Here is a 17961-nt window from a genome sequence, read left to right on the forward strand (position 1 = left end):
AAGAAGTAGTGCAAAATTGGAAATAAGGGAAATGTCCAAGGATGGGAGACCAGATAAATAAATGATTGCACATCAGGTGAGGAAGAGAAGAGACAGTAAAAAATGACATTTTAGGAGAGTATTTACTGACCTGGATGTACCATCACAATATACTGTTTGGTGATAAACCAGGTTGCAAAAGGTAACAACCACAATTTTATAAAAAGAAAACTAGGCCAACAGGTGGATGGAAGAATATGGAAATGTAGTGGTTATAAATTATTCACATTTTCTTCCTTATACTTTTATCTTCCAAAACTCTCGCAAGTAAATGAATACCATTTTCATGAACAGGAAAATGCTGTTCTTTTCGAAATAGGAACTACGGCCTCCCGCACAGGCCACTTACTCAGAGTCTCGCTGATATGGAGAAGGACTGTCATCACCTGTCATGATATACTCTCTCTTCTTCCATGTCAATAACCTCCCACACTAATCTACTCCTGCTGTCGTCTTTCGGACCATTCATCAACCGACAACGTTCTCGCTGCCCTGTTTTTAGCCATCTGCGGAACGCAAGTTGACATAAAACCGGTTGATCTGTCAGCAATCTGCACATCAAGCTTGTGTTGACAAAATTAATCTCAGTCTAATGACAGCCCCCTTGGGGATGGTGAGTACATCCCATCGCTCTTAAAATCATCTGCCACAGGCCTTAGGGCAAATAAGGGAGAGACAGACAGACAGACAGACAATTGAGCATATCGTCACTCGGCAAGTCCGTCAGCTGTTTCCTCCTGGTCCCGTTGGAGAGTTAGGTTTGCTAAAGGGTGTCGTCTACCTCCAGATCCCACCAAGTCACAGCCCCTGGCAATTCCTTTTCCCCCCGGGACCAGGGAAATCAAAGCACCCTCAGCAGTGCCCAGTGGAGACACAGCTTCCACAAGCCTTCCTGGGAGCCTGTGACCCAGCCGGCTCAGGACCTCTGTATTTTCCCCCTGGGACAACACCTTCTCCCCAGCTGCTCTCCTCTCGGGCTGACCGGCCAGCTCCAGGGACCATTTTCTCCACTTAAACCTTTTATGCTTTGCTCAGCTTGTATCTGCCACAACTGTTCGACAAATTCTCACTGTTTGATGATCAATGTCATTTATGTACCTTCCTGGTAGAATTTTGTATAGCGTAAGCCTCTAACGGGTGAGCGAAAGAATAAGGCTATGGGGTATTCTTTTCCTTAGGACCAAAACAGTCTCCAGGATGTCATCTGAATGTGTTCTTTACTTCTTTTGTAGGATCCCAAGTATTATTTTCCAAGACTTTCGCTTTTTGGGAGGCAAAAAGCTATGCTGGATCTTCTGCGTTGAATCTTTGCTCTTGTGATACACGGGGAATATTAGTAGCTGATACAGGTTCTCAAAGACAGCACCCATGTTTGTTGAGAAATGCCCTGATGAGCTCCTAGGTCGGACAGAGAAGAATCCCATGGATGCTGGGAAGCAGGGCTGAGTTGGGGGAGGAACTCAATAAACATTAAATGAAGGTAGAGAGGGCGCTGAGGTGGTGGGGAGGGGGTCTCTGAACCCAACTGTGTGAGGGCCTGAGGTCCGGCTGTGGCCTTTATAAAGCGTCCCTCCTATGTCCCCTGCATCGTTGAGGACAAAGCCGACACCCGCACAAGTGCTCTTATGCAGGTGATGTTTTTAGGGGACAAACAGGGGACCATAGTGGGTATTTTGGCTGCATTTTTCCGCCATGAACTGCCCAGACCTGAGTTCACGCTATTATTTTTTCTTACCTTTGCAACCCAAACAGCTGCTTAACGCAGGTACTTTCTCTTCTCTCCTCTCCTTTATTCTCATGAACCGCAAGCGCGCCTTCCTCTCCTTCCACATAAGACACTCCCCCAAACACGCTAAAACCACACAGCCCAGAGGTGGGCTCCACAGTTGCCTATGTACCTTGGCAGCCGTGTCCTTTCCTGCTTCGTGCCCGACACCTGCCCGAGCTCACGCTGTCCTCCGGTCGTCATCGGAGGCTTCCACCTGGGGGCCAGCTCTGTGGGATGGCAGTCGCAATGATTTCTTCCATGAAGCCTCCAGAGGTTTCCCTCCAGCGTGTTCTTTCCTCTCTCCAGGGCCCCATGAAAGGCACTGCCCAGTCACCTCTTCCGCGTTCTCCCCACACACTCAGCCTGTCCTTTCCTCCTTCACGTGGACCTGGGATTCCCGTCCCTTTCTGTATGAGTTCAGCGAATTGTATGACCCGCTCATCTGCTTCCCTGGGGCTTCCCTCTGTCATTTACCGTCCAGGCTCCCCTTTTCCTTCCCCCCTCCTGCAGTGACCTCTCGTCCATTCTAGAAAGGCCACTTCTTCTCCCTGGTGACTCTCTTCCTCTTTCCTCCCTCCTCAAAGCCCTTATCGAAGTCAGTTCGGAGTGTCCTTGATGGCTTCTCTTTCTCTCCAGATTCCGTCTTTATTGTCTGGCTAATTGATAACAATACGCACCTTATTTTGCCAGGACTTGCATTAACTAGATTTTTCCCCAAAGCCATGCTGTGTTCAGAAGCAACGGGGGGTCTAGTGCTTAAAACCACGTGTGAAGGGGCGCCTGGGTGGCTCAGTCGGTTAGGCGAACGGCTTCAGCTCAGGTCATGATCTTGGTTTGTGAGTTTGAGCCCCGCATCGGGCTCTATGTTGACAGCTCAGAGCCTACTTCAGGTCCTCTGTCCACCCCCCTCTCTGCCCCTCCCCTGCTTGTTCTTTGTCAAAAAATAAATAAACTTAAAAAAAAAAAACGGTTAAAAGGGTACATGTTATGTGTATCTTACTACATTAAAAAAATACATGTTGGGGCACCTGGGTGGCTCAGTCGGTTGAGCATCCGACTTCGGCTCAGGTCACGATCTCACGGTCCATGGGTTCGAGCCCCGCGTCGGGCTCTGTGCTGACAGCTCAGAGCCTGGAGCCCGTTTCAGATTCTGTGTCTCCCTCTCTCTCTGACCCTCCCCCATTCATGCTCTGTCTCTCTCTGTCTCAAAAATAAATAAACGTTAAAAAAATATTAAAAAAAAATAAATGTTGAAGTTTTTATGAGCAAGAAAACACACGTGGTTGCACAGCAGGGATGTGGTTCTTCGGGGCCACCTCTCCCCTCAGGAAGCCCTGCATCATCTCCTCAATGACACAACTCTGCCACCTCTGAAGCAAATCTGACGCGGCTGTCGGTGGCCCCCCGCCTGGAGTTACCACAGAGTCTGAAGATGCCCTCCAGGAAGCCCCCTCCTGGGATCCGGGACCACATTTCCACAGCGTCGTCACCCCAGGAGCCGGACGACCTGCCCCCCCTGAACACCATCTAACAGACTTGACTTTGAGTCGGCTTATGGTTTCTCTTCATTCTTTCAGAGACTGCACACGGGTCTCCAGTGAGACCCTTCGCTGTGGGGACATCTGGTGACGGTCGCAAGTGAGGATCTGTTATTACAGAATTTGTCTTCCTTGCCGGGGTCGGGCTCCCCGGCGTGGCCACCGTCCCGTTGCCCAAACCGGTGCCCGTGGTCTTTCCGGTCTCTGGCCACGGAGCCCTGCAGTTGGGTTATGACGTCTTGCTCCCTGGCGTCTCCTATTTCGACTGCCTGACTTCCGCACCCAATTCTTGGGTGTCTGCTTCTCGGCCTCCACCTTTGCTCTTTGCTCCACGCTGCACCTGCTTCTGCAGCTCCGGCTGCCCCCTGGCCTCTGACGACCGCCTCTGCTGCTGACAGGTCAGTTCACCTCCCGGCCCAGGCTTCCCACTCACGCGGATCCGCGCCTGCGGACCCGGCACCCCCGAGCTGCCCAAAGCGGCCTTCCCCGGCACAACCCCCAGCTCTCTGCCAAGTGCGGCTGCTGGAAATGAGCGCCGGTTAGCTCCCTTCTCGGGTATCCCCTCAGAACGAGCTCCCAGCCTGGCAAAGGCCTCCCTGAGCGATAGGACGGGGGCATCATTCCGCTCGTGTTCGTATCCCCGCACCACGCCTCGTGCAGAGCAGGTATTCAGGCACGTTTATCAGAAGAGCGAGGCTCACCAACACCCCCCCCTCCTCTCAGCAAATGTCTGTCCCTGCGGAGCACTCACTGTCTGTGGCGCTCATCGTCACATCCGTCTCTACACTGGCGGGGCTCTCCCTCCTTTACGGTGGTTTGTTTTCTCGCTCCCTCCTCTAGCCTAGACTTTAAGGGGCGATGCCTCATCTGTAGCTGGTACGAGAATGTGCACGGCGGGGCGCCTGGGTGGCTCAGTAGGTTGAGCGTCCGACTTCGGCTCAGGTCACGATCTCACGCTTCACGAGCTCGAGGCCCGCGTCGGGCTCTGTGGCGACAGCTCCGGAGCCTGGAGCCTGCTTCCGATGCTGTGTCCCCCTCTCTCTCTGCCCCTCCCTCACCTCTCCCCGACTTGCACTCTGTCTTTCAAAAATAAATAAACGTTTAAAAAAAAAAAGAATGTGCAAGGTGGCCCATGATACTGGTCCACTTATGCCAATTTGCATCACGCTGGACCCCCTCCCCGTGTCTTCTATCATTACGTCACTTTCTGTGCACGCCGCTGCCTCCTTGGATAGCTCGAACCCCAAGGCCCCGGGAGAGGGAATAACTGTCGCGATGGAGGCAGGAGCTGGTGCTAGCTGGCCATAACTGCAGCGTGAGGTGGGGGGAGGGGGTCTTGGTGATGGGAACCTTGGGGAGGGACTGTCTGCTCTGCCAGCGGAAGGCTTTAGGAGTCACCCGTTGCCCCCTTGCAACCTGTCTTCTATGAATCCCGGATGCCTGGGCGAGACCCCTGATTCCAGGTGCCCAAAGGCCGCTGGACTTGAGCCTCCTAGTGTCAGACTCCTGGCGGGGTTCCAGCTCTATCACAGTCAATGGCCCCGCATGCTATTTCAGAGCGACGTGCTCTGCCCGGCCTCCTGCAAATCTAAGTGACATCTGGAGAATAGGTGGCTTCATCCTGCTCCAGCTCTCCCAGCACGAACAGACCTACGCTGAGCAGTGAAATGAACACGGTAGGAGGCGACTGGCACCTTCCTTCACTTTCCCCAAAGGAACATTTGACAAACACGATGCACGGTTCAATGCTCCACTCTCAACAGCGCCCCTGTCAAAACACCCGACACTGCCTAACCTCGAAGTCGCTGGATCAGGCGGGAGAACTCTGACTGATCTCACCGTTAAACTCTCTCGCTTATTGGCATGACAACAGGGCTAAATAGAGCTGAGACGAATATGAGTCTATTTTTGGCCATTCCTTACGGAATTCATGCACACTGTGTATTCTGCATCCTTTGGATCCTTGAGCACACTTGGAACTCTGAGGCAAACGCTCATTTGTAAATGTTACAGCTGCCAAGGCCGGCTGGCCGCTCGGCCGGGTAGCGTGTTAATAACTCTCGCGAGGAAATGGGAGGACCGCTCCGAGCTGGGTTTGGGGCAGGGGGTGAGGCCGGCTCGGGCGTGCTCACCTTCACCCTGTCCATACAGGCTTCCATCTTAAGCTGCTCGACGGCCTTCCGCGCTTGGGAGATGCTGGTATTACTGTTATTCGACATGCCTTCTTTCATTCTCTGCCCCTGCAACGAGCAAAGTCAGAGGGTTGGAAGTGCGGCTTTTCCCCAAGGTCGGGAGGAGCCCTCGCTCTTCTCCCCGCTCCCACCACCCACAGCGTCTCTGTCCACGCCAGGGAGCGTCTGTGAGTAAACCCTCCCGGGACGAGCGGAAGAAATGCTTCACGAGGGGGACGGGAGCAAGACCTTGTGCTTTTGCCTGGGGAGACTTTCTCAGCCGTGAGTAGAGGGAGCGGAAGATACTAGATGGTCCCAGCGTTAATCCCCTGATTTTTGTGTGGTACTTTGTTAGCAGTAAATCGTTTCCCTACACATTTGTCCGTTCATTCCCCTAGCAGCCCCGAAGGCTGGCAGAACAAATTAAGTTTGGTTTTGTTGAGTCAGGAAAGTGCAAAACTCAGAGAAATTAAGCCAATAGCTAAAGGTCTCACAGCCAAACTTTGTGGATCCAGAACCCAAACGCAAAGCTTTGAAGCCTAGGTAAGGGGTCTTTCTATAGCTTCATAATGGCCCTCCTGGCATTCTACAGCTCTAAGTACAAGTTTCCCCTGAATACAATCGCTTTATTATTAATGTTAATTTGCCCTCATTCGAAAAATTTTACGGACTTGATGCTGGGAGCTTTTATTTATTTTAATTTTTAGAAATATTTATTTTTGAGAGAGCACACACATGCAAGCGAAGGATGGAGGAGGGGCAGTGAGAGAGGGGGACAGAGGATCGGAAGCAGGCTCCACCCTGAGAGTTAAGAGCCCGATGCGGGGCTCAGACTCGTGAACCAGGAGATCATGACCTGAGCCAAAGTCGGACGCTCAAGTGACTGAGCCACCCAGGTGCCTGAGTTTGTTTTTAAACAATCACAGACACACACACACACACACACACACACACACCCTATCCCAAGCAGAGATCTGTATTTGTAGAAGAAAGAAATTCTCCCTGATCTGACATGTAAGGATGCACATGACTAAGAAAACACTGGAATGCGAACTGTTCCACAAGAAAGCACAGACTTCTACACAGGTGCCCACAGTTCTAGTTGCCCCATCTAATGAGAGACCACTTGGAAGGGGCCTAATCATTCAACCTCAGAGCTGCAGGTGGGTCGCACAGGTGACAGTGGCTTCCAAAGGCACATAGTGAGGGTTGAGGAGACCCGGCCAGTATCTTGGTGTATAGGCCACGCTCTGTGGGTTTTCCACATACGTGCTAACTCTGTGGTTCAGGCGAGGCATGGCGGCAGCCTCATTTGTCCACAGGCAGTGTTTTGAAAAATAAAGGTTTCTTGTTTTTTTTTATGTTTATTTTGAGAGACAGAGAGACAGAGACTGAGAGACAGAGAGACAGAGAGATAGAGAGACAGAGAAAGAGAGAGAGAATGAGTGGGGGAGGGATGGAGAGGGGGAGACAGAATTCCAAGCAGGCTCCATGATGTAAGCACAGAGCCCAGCTCGGGGCTCGATCTCATGAACTGTGAGATTATGACCTGAGCTGGAATCAAGAGTCGGATGCTTAGCCGACTGAGCCACTCAGGTACCCCCAAAAGTTTCTTGTTCTAAGATATAGATCAGTCACCTAAATTAGAGTTTAACAGGTAGGTGTTCCTGTCTTGGTTGGGAACTTCTACTCAACAAGAAGAGAAGGAGAATAATGAATAGTTGGGGCTTGGAAACCCAGGGGGACAGCCACCTAAACCCTGCTATGTAGAGATGCGCTTATGTGTTCTGCATGTGTGTTCAGGTCTGTGTGTGTCCCTGTGTGTGCCCACAGGCCTGTGGTACGTACCCTGTGCCAGTCCATGTGTGTGTAGCTGTTCCTCTGTGGGTGTGGGTGTTGATGTGTATCAGCGTTCCTGTGTATCCACACAAAAGGAAGAACAGTCTGGTTCTCAACTTTCCCCGGCCTGATGCAAGGAAAAAAGGACCCACAAATCATTGCTCTCAGATCCTGATCCTCTCTTCCCATTCCAGAATTCATCCTTCTCTTTCCTCATATTTGATCTTGGGATTTTAGAAGTTGGGGAAGGCACCGAAGCAGGGCACAGTGATGGCTGAGTAGAAGGAAGCCGAGGCCAGGGTCAGCAGGACTGAAGATGGAAGACACGGGGGAAGGGCCAACCAAGGAGGAGGAGAGGGGCTCTGCACTGGGTGTGTGTGGGTGGGTGTGAGTGTGTTTAAGTGAGAGCAGGTGTCCCTGTATAGGAACTGTTACTAGCAGAATCAGAGCCTCGTCAGACCCCAGAGCGGCCATCTCCCTCCCTCTGGCCCCTGACTGGCTGCATTTAGAACACCCCAATCCCACCCCACTATTTTCTCATTCTTCCTCTGTTTACAAAGAGGGGCACATTTTTAACTACTCCACTCTGCAACACAGAGGAGAACTCTGGCTGAATGCTTAATATTCAGAAAGATCCCAATGAGCTGTGTTTGGCTTCTTGTGTCCTGGAGATAAAATAGGCTGGTGGGGTGGGGGCTCCAGAACCTGAGATGCATGGACTCTTAACCCTGCCCCGTCCTGTCAGCCCCTCCACCTCCTTGGTGGCCCCTCCCGTGTCCCCTCCAGACCATGTCTGTCCACAGCCCCAGTGTCACCTTCTCACCACAACCTCTGAGCCTTCCTTGCTCACCCTTTTCCTCCCTCTCAGCTTCAAAGTGCTATGTCCTTCCATGGCTGTCTCCTCGGTGACAGCCTTCCCTAGTGTCACCCAGAGCCACAGTCAGCCTAGTGGACAACCCAACTCATGGTCCCTCTCTCCCAAGACTTGTCGTCTTTCCTTTGTCTTTCCCATCATATCAATCCAACACCCTCCCCACTCCACTCACACTAAGGGGCTGCAAGGTGCTTCCGTGGAAGCCCCCCATGTGCTGGGACTGGTGCCATCACACACAGTCAGCCTTAGTGGGTCCTCAAAGCTGCCCGCCATCTCACTCCCATTCCCGGTTACCCCGTGTTTACTTCCCTTGTTGAGGCATGAGAGGAGATACCCCCTCTCTGGCTGCCTTGACTGGGTCTTGCCATACTGGCCACTGGGGACGGACCCAGGGCAAAGTCAGGAGACTCGCAGGAGTCTCCTGGGTCATCTGGCACTTGTGGCTGGAAGCCCGGCCTCATCCAAGGCTGACACTGCCCGCGTGGTGGGCCCGTCTCTCCTCAGGCTCTGCCCTGTCACTCGCCCTCTTTCTCCTGTAACGTTGGTGTCTCTGGGTGCCCTCTCCTCAGCATATACAAATAGTCTTTTTCAACACATGAAAACAAATAGCCAACAACGAAATGGAAATCCCTTGCTCTCCCCAATTTCCGCTCTCGCTCAATAAAGAAGAGGACGAGTAACTACAGCTGCCCGTAACTAAGAGTGGAGATGCAGAAAATAAGGGCAGAAGGCACTCTTCCTGGGACACAGGATGACGAGCCTGCTCCACTCCACCTCCTCTGCCCTGCTGCCCCCTGGCCCTGTCAGACCCCCTTATAGGACGTTGCTCTTACTGCCATCAGTGACCCATACTGTTTCATGTCTGTTCATGCTCTCTCTCCGAGTGGCCCGTAAGCTTTCTCCCAGCACACGTACCCAGGACCTGGACTGCGACCGACCCCCGATCTAGACACCTGTACTTCACAACCTCCCGAGGGGATTCTGGGCATGGGCCACAGGGGAAGAACCATGGCTGGCTTTAAAGCTGCTCCATCACTCCTCACCAAATTACCTTGTGAGGTGTTCCATGCACCTTCGGGACTCTCTGAATCAGCCCTTTAAAAAATGTAGGAGGGGCCTGGGTGGCTCAGCCAGTTAAGCATCTGACTCTTGATTTAGCATCAGGTCATGATCTCACAGTTTGTGAGTCTGAGCCCCGCGTCGGGTTCTGTGCTGACAGCGTGGAGTCTGCTTGGGGTTCTCTCTCTCTCTCTCTCTCTCTCTCTCTCTCTCTGCCCCTCCTAGACTCATGGGCACACACATTCTCACTCGAAATAAATAATCTTATAAAAAAAATTAATGAATGTATGAATCCCTGGGGAGCTTGATAAAACACAGATTTTGATGGAGTGAGTTGGGGTATGGTCCAACAGTCTGCATTTCTTTTTTTTTTTGAGAGAGAGAGAAAGAAAGCGTGAGTGGGGGAGGGCCAGAGGGAGAGAGAGAGAATCCCAAGCAGGCTTCATGCTCAATGGGATCATGACCTGAGCCCAGATCAAGAGTCAGATGCTCAACAGACTGAGCCGCCCAGGCGCCCCCAAGAATCTGCATTTCTAACAAGCTTTCAGCTGCGGCTGATCCGCGGACCACATCTTGAGTAGCAAGTGACATTTGAATTGCTCAATGTTAACATTGGAGTGTAGAGGTCCAGGTCCGATCCCCTACCTTCTCAAATGAGGAAACCTATTCAGGAAGGTTCGATAACCTAATTGCGTGGAACTCCTAGTGAAAGTGGGAGGAAGCATCTCCCTAGTGTGGCTCCCAGCTTGTCCCCTCTCCGGGGCCTAGTATGGCATCTGGGGGAGGAACAGGGTTTCCCTCTTGCCACCTGGTCTCTCCTACTCTCCCAGCACAGACTCACCCCTCGAGTGATCCTGAACTTTGCCTAACTTAGGACTGAGAAGGCCGTGGGGCCTCTTCCGTGGTCATCCAGTCATCCAGTTCTCCTCCCTTCTCCCCCAACAGGGGGCCCATCCACTCACATGGGGGAAGACGTGAGGGGGTGGCTTCATAAGGGCCCTATATCTGCTACGGAAGGGGGCAGGGGGACAGGATGGTGACAGCTGCTGGGAGAAAGTGACGTGTGAGGACCGGGCCACACACGGAGATCCTGACAGCCCAGGCTCACCCAGGCCCACACGTGCACTGCAGGCAAAGACACCCGCTCTCCAGAGGGAACCCGCTCCTGGACACGACACACCATTTCCTTACCTGCTGAGAGGTGCAGTGACAGGCCTGGGCAGGTGGCAGCAGAGGCTGACAGTTGTCAGAGGAGAGGCTGATGCGCGGCTCCTGCTTTGAGGCTCACCTGGGGACGCAACCAGAGACGGGTCGACAGGTGTGGCAGAAGCCGGCTGTCCCCCAACCGCCCGGCCCCCAGGGCCCTCTGCTCCTGCTTTGGCGCTGTCTCTGCAGCCCGCGGAGTCTCCTTATCAGATCACACGGGAGACAGTGAGCTACGGGCAGGAAGGGAAGCCCCGATCGCACACAGCGGAGCGGGAACACCTCGGGGCCACGGGCTGGCCCGGCTCTCCCTTCCCGGACTGCCGGTCACCCCCAGCCCCACGCAGCGACCCGCTTCTAGCCAACCTCTGCCCAACGGAAACAGTTTAGATGCCTTTTATTATAAAGAGCTAGGCCAATTGGAGGAAAATGTGAAGAGAGAGAAAATTACAGCAAAGAAAATAAAAACCAATTATAGTGCCTCTTCCCATTAACATTATCCCTACGCATATTAGAATAACCTGGTTCCAACCAAAAGACATCTAGCACAGAAGAGATGACTCAATCGGGTGGCTTTAAAGGTCTCTTCAATGCCAGGGACTCTCTGTGGAGAGGCGCCTGGCTTGTTGCCTCCCTTCTCTGGGACAACAGGCTCGTCCCCCAGGGGTTTTGTGACCACCCCACCCTACAGCATCCACGTCCCGGGGATCCCCGTGAACCTGCGGCAAAATAAAGGCTGGCCAGGAATGGGCTGGACTTGGGGGAAGGATGGGTGAAGTCGTGCCCGGTGCATTTTCCCCAGTCGAGGGCTGAGGGTGGATCAGTTCCCACGGTGTTCCCCTCACCCCCACCATCTTCCAAAGGGAGACAGGCAGACAGACAAAGCCCTAGAGAGGAGGCCTGCTGTCCTGCAGGGTCAGAGCGTCGAGCCTGCTCCCTAGGTAAGTGGCTTTGCAATTTTTTTTAAGTTTATTTATTTTGAAAGGCAGGGAGCGAGCCGGGAAGGGGCAGAAAGAGAGAGAATCCCAAACAGGCTCTGCATCATCAGCACAGAGCCCCACGTGGGGCTTGAACTCACGAACCGTGAGATCATGACTGAGCTGAAATGAAGAGTTGGGCGCTGAACTGACTGAGCCATCCATGCGCCCCTAGGCAAGTGACTTTAAAGCTGGGCTCCAGGGGTCCTCCCTGCCCACCTTCTGGACAGACAGGAAACCCCTAGGATGGGCGTGGGGGGCTGGGGAACAAGCCACCAGACCATCCCAAGTCCCCCTCCAGGTCCTGACCTCTGCTCCAGTTATGTGATCTTTGTCCTAAAATCAGATGTGCCCAGGACAATGCGCTCTACTCTCAGTGTCTTCATCCTTAAAAGAAAAGGCAGAGTCCTCTGAGTGGGTCCACATCACGGGTCCCCACAAACGTCTTGCAATAAATGCTACAAATGGAATGAGGAAAGCTAGGATAGAACCAGAAAAATACGGAGATGATGCTGATATTTGCTTTATTGAGTAGATTAGATATTTTGTACCTGGACACATCCTGTCAAAGGGGTCTAAAGGCTTTGTGCAGCAAATTCTCTTCTCAATTTTTTTTAAGTTTATTTGAGAGAGAGAGAGAGAGACAGTGCAAGTGGAGGAGGGGCAGAGAGAGAGGGAGAGAGAGAATCCATGCTGCTGGCACGGAGCCTGATGTGGGGCTCGAACCTCTGAAATCGTGGGATCATGACGTAAGCTGAAACCAAGAGTTGGATACTTAACTGACTGAGCCACCCAGGTGCCCCTCAATTTTTTTTTAATGTTTTATTTATTTTTGAGACAGAGCATGAGCAGGGGAGGGGCAGAGAGAGAGGGAGACACAGAATCCAAAGCAGGCTCCAGGCTCCGAGCTGTCAGCACAGAGCCTGACGCGGGGCTTGAACTCACAAACCATGAGATCATGATCTGAGCGGAAGTCAGATGCCCACCCGACAGAGCCACCCAGGCGCCCCAACCCCTCAACTTTTTTTAGTGTTTATTTTTGAGAAAGAGAGAGAGCAAGAGAGAGACTGGGGGGAGGGAGAGATGGGGACAGAGGATCCAAAGATCATGACCAGGGCCAACGTCGGACGCTTCACAGACTGAGCCACCCAGGCTCCCCTGTGCAGCAAATTCTCTGGACTGGCTCCATGAAAAAGGGTTTCCTGGTCACAGACATTTGAGAAATGGCCATTATTTCACTCGTGCCTTTGGAGGGCCGTGCTGCACACTGGCACATAAAGTCTCTGAGGAGTCCTGCGGTGAAGAAACCTGTTGCCCGAAACCCGCCATTCCCCAAAGGACTGATTCAGGAACACTCGGGTTTTGTTTTTGTTTGGAATGAACAATGCATCTCACACTTTGTCATCACACACGGCGGGTGAAGGGACCCAGTGAGCCAGCTGGCTGCACTGGCACCGGCTGCCCAGGGGGCTGAGGGGACGGATAACGGCAGCGCACCTGCACGCCATTCTCCGTGCACCTGCTGTTCTCCAGCCCACCGTGGGTAGGTCTGCCTCTCTCGGCGGTCCCTACACTGGCAGAATCAGAAGCACCCGGGAACTGAGTACCGCCGAGGCCCGGCTCTGTTCCACTCCCACGACCCTGGGCCCCGGTGCTCTTTCTGGGCTCTCCAGGGGATTCTGACACCTCAAGTCCCCAAACCACTGCCCAAGTCCATTGGTTCCGAGACTTTGCTGTGCATGTGAATCACCTGGCGCCTTAAAAGATGAGATGCCGCGGTCACACCCCAGACCACTAAGCCACACTGACTTTCGAGGTAATTCCGGGGTGCAAGCCGCATCTGAAAAGACACAGCGCTAGTCTGCATCTAAGCTGGTGCTTGTCATACTCCCGTCATGTGCTGCACGCAGATCTCAGACTCTCATGGACAGATCCAGGTGGGTCCGGGAAGGGGACAGACACACAATCTCAGGGTCCACCCAGACCTTTGGAATGACAGCCGCATTTTCACTGGAGCGATTCATGTGCAAAATAGAGTTGGAGATGTTCTGTGCCAGGGCTGGGGTGGGGGTGGGGGGGCAGTGCCACTTTATGCAGGGAGTCTGAGCCCAAGGTGAAGAGACTTGACTGAAGACACAGGAGTCCGTAGGTGGGGGATGGTAGCGTCACTGTTCTCCTGACCCTCCCGTTATTATTCGCGGTCCCATCCAGCCTTTTGGGCTGCTCTTACAGATGATTTTGTTGACTCTGGTAGTTCTTTGAGAGACTGTGTATCGAGGAAAGATGATCAATTTCTCCTTGTCCACTTGCCACTTGCATAGCATTTTGTATCCAATGCTTGGGGCTTTCTTCAGATGTCATCCCACCAAGTTGCCCTGGGCCCCAGGAAGGAGCTGTAGACACCTCCCAGTACCACCACTGCTTCTCAAAGCAAGACAAATTATTGGTGCTGGCAGGAATTAGCTCCTGACTGGTCTGCTTGATCTGTCACTGAAAAACACTGCTTTTTAATGGCCCTAAATATGCTGCCATGATGTTCTCATGGCTTTTTTCCCCCCCCTTAAATAGGAAAAACATATTTATCTGTAGACAAAATGCTGTGGTGGTCTCATTGTGGAGGCCTAGAAAGTTCTACCACGTGGCCATCAGCTGGCTGGGAGGCCCTCAAGGGCAGAGGGTGGTTTTACTAATGTCTGTGTGCCCAGCACCATCCCAGGACAGGCCCACTGTCCACGTTCATATAACCGTGACTCGTGTATATGTGAAAGAACAGGCTCGGGCTTCACAGCAACGATGCTGATTCTCCATGACTGCTGTGGTTTCGATTCTTAAAACGGAGCCAATTCAGCTCCCAGTTGTGAAGTGTAATGACCTAAAGTCACGCCTCTTTGCTGATGGCGTGGTGCTGGGTCTTGAGGGGCAAAAATCATAGTCTCTGTTCTCACCAGGCTTACAGTCCGGTGGGGCGTATCATGCATTGTTCAAAAAATTGTACTGGTGAATTCATTCTCATACACGGAGGCATGCAATTCTTAGGGGGTGTATAACCAAAGAACTGGACCTGACCTGAAGATCTATGTTGGTTTCTATGGGAGATTCTGAAGCCAGAAGGAGGAATGAGACTTGCCGGCCCCACAGAGCTCAGTGTCTGAGCGGGAACAAGTAAATAAGTAACGGTCATAGTGTGGTAGGTATATGCGGGGCTGAAGCCATTCTCTCCTTTTCTCATAATAATATAATTGTGGCTGATTCTGAGGGGAGCAGGACGATTCTGAGCTTACCTCCTCCCATGCACACACCAAGGCTGTAACTACATATAGAACAACCCTCTCTGAGGACGACCTAAAGACGGATAGAACAGATCTTCCACAGCTAAAGACATCAGGAGGGATATCAAAGGCATGAAGTCCTCCCTGGGGGGTGAGGAGCTCAAGATCCATACCAGGCACCCCTCTGCCCTGGGGATCTGCACCTCCAAGAAGACAAGCCCCCAATACACTTAGCCTTGAAAATCAGCAGGGCTTAACTCTGGGAGCTGACTTGCTACAGGAAACCGAGCCTCTCCTGGTAAATCTCTCATGTTCTGAGAACCAGAACTTTGAAAAGTACGTGGGTAATGTGTGAAGGAGATTTATTATTATTATTGTTGTTGTTGTTGTTGTTTATTTGAGAGAGAGAGAGAACGCGCACAGGGGAGAGGGACAGAAGGAGAAAGAGACAGAATCCCAAGCAGGCTCCACTCTCAGCATGGAGCCTGAAGTGGAGCTCGATCCCACGACCCTGGGATCATGACCTAAGCCGAAATCAAGAATCAGACGCTTGGGGCGCCTGGGTGGCTCAATTGGTTGGGCGTCCGACTTCGGCTCAGGTCACAATCTCGCGGTCCGTGAGTTCGAGCCCCGCGTCGGGCTCTGGACTGATGGCTCAGAGCCTGGAGCCTGCTTCCGATTCTGTGTCTCCCTCTCTCTCTGCCCCTCCCCCGTTCATGCTCTGTCTCTCTCTGTCTCAAAAATAAATAAAAAACGTTAAAAAAAAAATTTAAAAAGAATCAGACGCTTAACTGACCAAGCCATTCAGGTGCCCTGAGGAGATTTATTAATTAATTTTAGGGCATGTGCCACAGGGCCAGGGTTCTGTAGGAACTTTCTCTGGGAATGGAAGTGCTAGCAGGTGGCATTCTTCTTGCCCTCCTTCAGCGTAAATGACAGCAAGAGGAAAGACAACAGTTATATACGAGGGAAATCTCATATGGCTATCAGCTGATTTTCCAGCAGGAACTTTGCAGGCATGATATCTTCAAAGTGCTAAAGGAAAAAAACGTGCAACCAAAAATATTCTACCTGGCAAGGTTATCATTCAGAACTGCAGGAGAGATAAAGAGTTTCCCATATAAACAAAAGTCAAAAGAGTTTATCACCATTAAATTGGTCTTATAAGAAGTGTTAAAATGACTTGTTTAAGCAGAAAAGGCCATAACTAGAAGTAAAAAAAAATGATCAAGGAAAAAATAAAAAATAAAAAAGATGTAAAATATGATATCAAATATATAAAACATGGAGAGGGAGTAAAAATGTACTGCTTTTAGAATGTGTACAAACTTAAGCAGCTATCAACTTAAAACAGACTGCTATATCTCCATATGGTGTTTTATATGAACCTCATGGTAACCAAAAGCCACAAACCTATAATAGATCTACAAAAAATAAAGAGAAAGGAATCTTAGCCAAAGACTAAAGAAAGTCATCAAATCACAAGGGAAGAGAGCAAGAGAAGAAGAAAGGAACAGAGAAGAACTACAAAAGCAACCCGAAATAATGAACAAGATGGCAATAAAAACATAGCAATCAACAACTACTTTAAATGGAACAAACGCTCCAATCAAAAGAAAGAGAGTGACTGAATGATAAAAAACCCAAGTTTCATCTATATGCTGCCTACAGGAGACTCACTTCGTATCTAAAGACACATGCAGACTGAAAGTGAAGGTATATAAAAAGATATTTCATGCCTTGGAAATGAAAAAAAGCTGGAGTAACAATACTTATGGCAAACAAAATAGACTTCAAAACAAAGACTGTAAGGGTGTGCCCATATGTGGTTAAGTGTCTGATTCTTTTTTTTTTTTTTTTTAATTTTAATGTTTTTTTTATTTTTTTATTTTTTTTATTTTTGAGACAGAGAGAGACAGAGCATGAGCAGGGGAGGGGAAGAGAGAGAGGGAGACACAGAATCCGAAGCAGGCTCCAGGCTCTGAGCTGTCAGCACAGAGCCTGACGCGGGGCTTGAACTCATGAACCGTGAGATCATGACCTGAGCCGAAGTCGGACGCTCAACTGACTGAGCCACCCAGGCGCCCCTAAGTGTCTGATTCTTGATCTCGGCTCCGGTCATGATCTCATGTTTGTGGGTTCGAGCCCCACACTGGGCTCCGTGCTGACAGTATGAGGACTTCTTGGGATTCTCTCACCCTCTCTTTTTGTCCCTCCTCCTCTTCCTCTCTCTCCTCTCAAAATTAATAACTAAACTTAAAACTAAAAAAAAAAAATACTGTAAAAAGAGACAAAGAAGGACATTAGGTAACAATAAAGGGATCAACCCAACAAGAGGATATAATAATTGTAAATGTTTATGCACCCAACATGGAAGCACCTAAGTACATAAAGCAAATATTAACAGACATAAAGGGAGAAACTGACAGTAATACAATAAAAGTAGGGGTCTTTAACATCCACTTAAATCAATGGCTAGATCATCCAGACAGCAAATCAATATAGACCAGTGGCATTGAACGACACATTAGACCATATGAACTTAACAGGTACATATGGAATGTTCCATTCCCCAAAAGCAGAATACACATTCTTTTCCAGTGCACACAGACCATTCTCCAGGATGGATTACATTAGGCCACAAAACAAGTCTTGAAGAAAAATTTAAGAAGATTGAAATCATCTGAAGCATCTTTTCTGCCCACAATGCTATGAAACTGAAATGACTGGTTTCATTATGAGAAAATAGACCTGGAAAAACACAAACACGTGGAGGCTGAACAATATGCTACTAAACAACCAATGAGTCAATGGTGAAATCAAGGAGGAAATTAAAAAGATACTTTGAGACAAATGAAAATGAAAACACAACATTCCCCAACCTTTGGGATGCAGAGAAGCTGTCCAAAGAGGAGGTTTTAGAGGTATAGGCCCTCCTCAAAAAAAGCCAAGAAAAATCTGAAATAAACAATCTAACTTATACCTCAAGGAACTAGGGAAAAAATCCCCAAAGCTCAAGGTAGTAGGAAGAAAGGAAACAAAGATCAGAGAAGAAATAGATGAAAAAGAGGCGAAAACAAACAAACAAACAAACAAACAAACAAATGGGGCACCATGGTGGCTCAGTTGGTTGAGCATCCTACTCTTCATTTTGGCTCAGGTCATAATCCCAGGGTCATGGGATCGAGCCCCATGTCAGGCCCTTCGCTGAGCATGGAGCCTGC

The 17961-nt window shown here is 50.6% G+C and overlaps 1 protein-coding gene across 4 annotated transcripts in view; it reads right to left on the reverse strand.

Moving 5' to 3' along the window:
* GNG4 (G protein subunit gamma 4) overlaps positions 1-17961 on the reverse strand; it is a 72639-nt gene that overhangs the window by 20808 nt on the left and 33870 nt on the right. For 3 of the 4 annotated variants that reach the window (XM_053910210.1, XM_019418950.2, XM_053910208.1), the window contains exons 2-4: positions 10480-10576; positions 7365-7482; positions 5478-5585 (exon numbers count right to left, since the gene is read on the reverse strand). In XM_053910210.1, coding sequence (XP_053766185.1) covers positions 5478-5585; positions 7365-7379 — 123 coding nt within the window. In that variant the 5' untranslated portion in view covers positions 7380-7482; positions 10480-10576. The remainder of the gene's footprint in view (positions 1-5477; positions 5586-7364; positions 7483-10479; positions 10577-17961) is intronic. The other variant, XM_053910209.1, reaches the window with a different exon arrangement.

This window comes from Panthera pardus, unplaced genomic scaffold (genome assembly GCF_024362965.1).
Source record: "Panthera pardus isolate Hobbes unplaced genomic scaffold, ASM2436296v1 HiC_scaffold_22, whole genome shotgun sequence".
Classification (NCBI taxonomy): Eukaryota; Metazoa; Chordata; class Mammalia; order Carnivora; family Felidae; genus Panthera; species Panthera pardus.